Genomic DNA, 2,652 nt, shown 5'->3' with positions numbered 1-2,652 from the left:
CCGGGAGCGGCCGCTGCACTCCAGTCTGGGCAACAGAGTGAGACTCCGACTCAAAAAAAAGATGTTTGCTATTAACTCCTGTATCCTTAGGAGTTCGTACCCTCTAGGAAGACGTATCTGCCTAGCAAAGTTTGTTCCTTTGAGGAGGCAGGCAGAATTCAGTAGGGGTTAGCCATTTCGTGCCCTGCCTCTTAGGAAGCTGGGCTCCGTTTATTTTGGAGTCGCTTCCCAAAGATCAGGAGCGGGGGCAGCCGTCAGGAGACCCGGGCGGAGGGGCAGAAGCATGAATGTTCGGTGGGTCCGTGGGGAAGAATGCGGAAGAGCAGGCTAGGCGTGGGCGAGGGCTGGGAGGGACCGTGTGGCCGGGCTGGCGGCACCGAGCAGGCCTCCCTGGGCCTGGCTGGCCCCCTGACGGCTCCCACCCCTTTCCTCCAGTCGGGCGGCTTCGTGGACATGTTCGGGATGGTGAACGACATGATTGGGAACATGGTGAGGCCCCCGCTGTCCCGGCCCAGCCTGTGCTCAGCGGCGCTGACGACCCCGGTCCGAGGCGGGAAGGGTGGCTAGGGCCGGTTCCGCTGGCTGGAGGCGCGAGCCCAGGGAGCACGGCACCCGTGCCTGCTCGGGCCGAACGCGGACGCGGCTTCGGCCTTCCCGGGTGTGCTGGGCTCGCAGGAGTGGGGGTGGTGACGAGTCCCGACGCCTTCTGGGTCCTCCCGTTCCGCGAGGAAGACACGGGTGGGAGCAGGCCGCTCGGGCGAAGCCCTGTCCGGGTGCTGCCGCCCACTCGGCCCCGGCCGGTTCCTCTTCAGGAGCACCTGACCGCTGGTGGTAACTGCCAGACTTTCTCGTCCTCCACTGTCATCTCCTACTCCAACTCGGGAGACGGCGCCCCCAAGGTCTACCAGGAGACGTCCGAGATGCGCTCCGCACCAGGCGGGGTGAGTGGTGGCCCTGCCCCGGTGCAGGCCGGACTGAGGCGCCCACAGGAACCTTGGCTTGTCTCCTCGGGATCGGGCTGTGGGTCGCGTGCGCCCCGGGCGGCGTGGCCGGGGCTTTGGAAGGGCAGCCGAGCGTGCCGCGTCCTGCCTCGCCCAGATCCGGGAGACACGGAGGACCGTTCGGGATTCAGACAGCGGGCTGGAGCAGATGTCCATCGGGCACCACATCCGGGACAGGGCCCACATCCTGCAGCGCTCGCGAAACCACCGCACGGGGGACCAGGAGGAGCGGCAGGACTACATCAACCTGGACGAGAGTGAGTCTGCCCCTGCTTCCCGCCGGCAGCCCCGGGCCGGCTCCTGAGCCAGGGGTACACGGTGCTCCTGGGGCCACGCGGGGCTGTCAGCTGGGGCCCGGGTCACGTGCTGGTGGTGGCCCCCAGCGAGGAGCAGACTTCTCGCCGAAGTCAGATTGGGGGTGTTCCTCCTCTTCCGCCTGGGTCCGCTCTTCTTCTCTCTCTCCTCCCTTTATTCTTTTTTTCAAGCCAGCCAGTGTTAATTTAGGCTGGGAACCTCAATTGCCTGGTGATCCCATTCCCGATGTCCTTGTCCGGGAGTCGCACCTTAGGCCTGCCTGTGGCTTCCCGGGAAAGGGCTGGGCGAGTTGCTGCCCCCACACGTCACACAGACTTCCCACCTTCGCCTCGCCTCGGTCTTCGAAGGCTGGGCCCGCTCGTGCCTCTGCCTCCAGAGCCCGGCTGCAGGCGGGTGCCCAGGCGTCGTGACCGCTCTGTCCCCTGCAGGCGAGGCTGCGGCATTTGACGACGAGTGGCGGAGGGAGACGTCCCGGTTCCGGCAGCCGCGTCCGCTGGAGTTCCGGCGGCACGAGGCGTCAGGGGGCGGGGCGCGGAGGGCTGAGGGGCCGCCCCGCCTGGCCATCCAGGGCCCCGAGGACTCCCCCTCCCGACAGTCCCGCCGCTACGACTGGTGAGGGCCCTCGGCCCTCAGTCTTGCTTGTAAGTACTTGGGCAGGGGTGGCAGATGTCAGAGGCGGGGGCTGGGGGACTCCTTGCCCAGGAGAGAGCAGGCCCAGCTGCAGCAAGTGCTGCCGTGACCGTGGGCCCCTCAGGTGGCGTGGGGAGTGTGTTCTCTGGCACGGGGCGTCACGTTTCCTTTTGACTGTGCTCACCTCTTCCCTCCAGGTACAGACTGAGAGGCTGAGAAGGCGTCCCGAAGTAACCTTTTCCTCTCCAAATCCCACCCCAGTTTCTCGTTAAATTAACAGGCAAGGGCCCCGCCTCTCCCTGGGACCTTAGGAGAACCTGGACTGCCCTGGTCTCCTCTTCCTCCTTCGATCCCCTCACCATGACGACCCCCTCTCCTGTCCCACTAACTTGAGTTTTCCTTTCGCCCTTCCACCTTGAGCCCGCGAGGCTTCCCCGTTCCACCCCGCCGTGCGCTGAGGGGTCTTTCGGGGCAAGCTCTGGCCGGGGCGCCTCGACCCCGCAGCTCCCCTGGGTCCCCGCCTGCCTCTTCCTTGGCGCCTCCAGAGGGGCCGTAGCCCTGTCCGGGGCTGTGGAGGGAGCGGCCTGGCTCCCAACTCCTTACCCCTCCCTGCTCCTACCCACACGTCACAGAAATCTTCCTGCACCCTTCTCTGCCTTTATTTTTTGACTTGTGTCACTTGTAACTAGGTGTTTATGGAATAAAG

General features: G+C 65.5%; 1 protein-coding gene across 1 annotated transcript; it reads left to right on the top strand.

The window, feature by feature from the left end:
- Nucleotides 1-312: 312 nt before the first annotated feature.
- On the top strand, nt 313-2,309 carry MLF2 (myeloid leukemia factor 2). Its single transcript, XM_008050354.2, has 5 exons — nt 313-489; nt 813-941; nt 1,099-1,258; nt 1,745-1,957; nt 2,144-2,309. The coding sequence occupies exons 1-4, from the start codon at nt 313-315 to the stop codon at nt 1,930-1,932; spliced, it is 654 nt and encodes a 217-aa protein (XP_008048545.1). The 3' UTR covers nt 1,933-1,957; nt 2,144-2,309.
- Nucleotides 2,310-2,652: the final 343 nt, after the last annotated feature.

This window comes from Carlito syrichta, unplaced genomic scaffold, assembly GCF_000164805.1.
Source record: "Carlito syrichta isolate Samal-C Ts95f unplaced genomic scaffold, Tarsius_syrichta-2.0.1 Scaffold144572, whole genome shotgun sequence".
Lineage (NCBI taxonomy): Eukaryota > Metazoa > Chordata > Mammalia > Primates > Tarsiidae > Carlito > Carlito syrichta.
This window is presented reverse-complemented; position numbering and strand designations above follow the sequence as displayed.

What these genes read in the sequence shown, in the direction of transcription:
- MLF2 (XM_008050354.2), top strand. Translation starts at nt 313, where the DNA reads ATGCGGAAGAGCAGGCTAGGCGTGGGCGAGGGCTGGGAGGGACCGTGT. An exon ending in TGCGCTCCGCACCAGGCGGG is followed by an intron (nt 942 to 1,098) that starts GTGAGTGGTGGC and finishes TGCCTCGCCCAG; the next exon opens with ATCCGGGAGACACGGAGGAC. An exon ending in CTACATCAACCTGGACGAGA is followed by an intron (nt 1,259 to 1,744) that starts GTGAGTCTGCCC and finishes TGTCCCCTGCAG; the next exon opens with GCGAGGCTGCGGCATTTGAC.